General features: G+C 44.6%; 1 protein-coding gene across 1 annotated transcript; it reads left to right on the top strand.

Annotated features, from left to right (window-relative positions):
* Window positions 1-647: 647 nt before the first annotated feature.
* LOC126799594 (zinc finger CCCH domain-containing protein 2-like) lies at window positions 648-2,173 on the top strand. Its single transcript, XM_050526833.1, has one exon. It carries the CDS (start codon window positions 703-705, stop codon window positions 1,978-1,980), a length of 1,278 nt encoding a protein of 425 aa, XP_050382790.1. The 5' UTR covers window positions 648-702; the 3' UTR covers window positions 1,981-2,173.
* Window positions 2,174-2,675: the final 502 nt, after the last annotated feature.

Below are 2,675 nucleotides of genomic sequence, written 5' to 3' on the forward strand. Positions count from 1 at the left end.
GAAGCTTATCACTACGTACTATTTGAACTTACAAAAAAAAAAACAGAGGATTGTTTGAAAACAGTATTTTACCTTTTCTACATTTGCATCATGTAGTTTTTTATATCATGTTTATGTTCAATTTTCAGGAAAATTTTGTTGGTCAAGTGCATGAGTGTAAAAATATAGAATTCTCGTGCATGATATACTGAAAATTAGTTTTTTTTGTTAATTCTTTAAATGAGATGTACGTATTAGGCAGGAGCAGATGGAGAATACGAATCGGACGTAATGTGTACTCATCCCATGTCCAAGTACAGAAAATAGCATCAGACCCATGAGCAAGAGTCCAAAAATTCTGACAGAGCTCCAATGAAGAAACACATAGCCAAAAGTGTTGCGTGCCATGAACTATGAAGCCGCCACATATCCCCCTTTGCATGCTGATCCCTAATACTATGCAGCCACGCGTCTCTGTGCCCATACCCTCTTCTTCATCCTTGTCACCATTAATTCTTCCCACCTCTCTCTCTCTCTCTCTCTCTCTCTCCAAACTCGACCTCTCACACTAAACTCGTCTCCCTCAACCACCTATATAATATAACCCACCCCTTTGTTCCCTCTTCATCATCATTTCATTTGTATCAGTGTATGACCCTTTATTCGTTCCATTTTCATCCAACACTTACATCACTGTTTCGTTGTTCTTCAACTTCATCAAACATGAGCAGTATGTGCGCCGAGCAGCACAAGTTTCACACCTCCCACCACCTTCTTTCATCCAAGAAATCCCAACACATCCTTAGAGAAGTTGATATTCCACCAAGAAAGCTCCTCACCCGCCGCAGCGCAGCCCATCAAGACTTATCCTCCTCCCCCGACATGTACGGTACCACCGACTCTCCCCGTTTCTCTGCTTCCGACGAGGCCCTCCTCCGCAAGTTCCTCCCCTACAACACCGGCGCCTCTGATGATGACGACGATGCCTCCGACGACCCCTACTCTGCCGACCACTTCCGCATGTTTGAGTTTAAGGTCCGCCGCTGCACCCGCAGCCGCAGCCATGACTGGACCGACTGCCCTTTTGCGCATCCAGGCGAAAAAGCGAGGCGCCGTGATCCCCGCCGCTATCAGTACTCCGGCACAGTCTGTGCCGACTACCGCCGCGGCGGGTGTAGTCGTGGCGACAGCTGTGAGTTCGCACACGGCGTTTTTGAGTGCTGGCTGCATCCGGCGAGGTACAGAACTGAGGCATGCAAAGACGGGAAAAATTGTAAGAGGAAGGTTTGTTTCTTTGCTCATACTCCACGCCAGCTCCGCATCTTGCCTGTGAATTACTCACGGAACTCTTCACCTGATAAACTAGTCATCTCTCCCAGCTCCTCTTGTTGCAAGAAGAGTAACAAGTATCTGAACTCCACCAACTCTCCGAGTTCGACTCACTGCTGTTTGTTTTGTCGTTCATTGACTTCTTCCCCGACTTCTACTCTGTTGGGTATGTCACATCTGTCACCGCCTTTGTCGCCGATGTCTCCATACGGCGAATCCAAGTGTCACTTCTCCACCGGATTGGAACCACTGGACCAGATGCATGCTAGTGCGGCTGGGATGCTGAGCTACAAAGATGTACTCTCAGAGCTTATGACCTCTTTGGAGATCATGAAATTAAGTAACATGGAAGCAACTACATCACCAGTTTCTTCACCAATCAGTTCTGCTGCTACCGCTGCGGTTAGTTTTCGGAATACCCCATGGGTCGATGTCTCTTCTCACAATGCTTTTGCTGCTGGTGCTGAAGATCAGCAACATCAGTTCATTCTTTCACCTTCTACTCCAAGCTCTTTATCAGCTGGAGCTAAGTTTTTCAGCTGCGGTAGTAGTACTGGAAATTGTTCGAGGAAAAGCTTGGTCTTCGATGAGCAGAACAAGGCCACTGACATTAATGGAGGAGGGTGTAGCCCAGACCCGGATCTTGGATGGGTTAACGATCTGTTGATGTAAATTGGGGACTCTTGACCATTGCATAACTGATCCATGAATGATATATGAAGAAATAAAGATGGTGGGTGATCGATATGGAAGTGTAAATATACTTAACTGCACCAGCCGTATATATATGTTGCTATATATATATATAATTTGGTGTAAATTAATGTCTACTATTTCAAAATGTAATATTGTTTTCTGTTGGATTTGATAATGATGATCAATTTATTATTGTATTATTGTAATTTGCTTTTATGTCCGAGAGGTAGAGTACTTGGGAGTTCTCAATGCATGTATAGAGTACCAGGTCTGCTGTGTTGTCGCTTTCATATATTCTGGTGCATAATATATATATATATATATATATATATATATATATATATAAACACGTAAAAGATCGGGAACGGACGTCCGCACCAGCTCCCACCCACCACCGTGGTTGGAATTGATAAATTTATGTAAATTTTACGGACGTCCGCTCCCACCACCACTGTGGTTGGAATTGATAAATTTACGTAAATTTTAAGTTTTCTTTTTAATTTGTCGATTCTGGTCGTCGTGGGCTGGTATTGGAACTCTGGTAGGCACAAATAAGAGTCCCAGGAGGGGGAGCGCAGCTGGCACCATCTGTGTCGTCATGAAGCTAGCGTCATCGGTCGTTTAAATCACCGACGTCCGCATTTTTGGTGCATTATGGATATTCGTCTCCA

Source organism: Argentina anserina, chromosome 6 (assembly GCF_933775445.1).
Source record: "Argentina anserina chromosome 6, drPotAnse1.1, whole genome shotgun sequence".
Classification (NCBI taxonomy): Eukaryota; Viridiplantae; Streptophyta; class Magnoliopsida; order Rosales; family Rosaceae; genus Argentina; species Argentina anserina.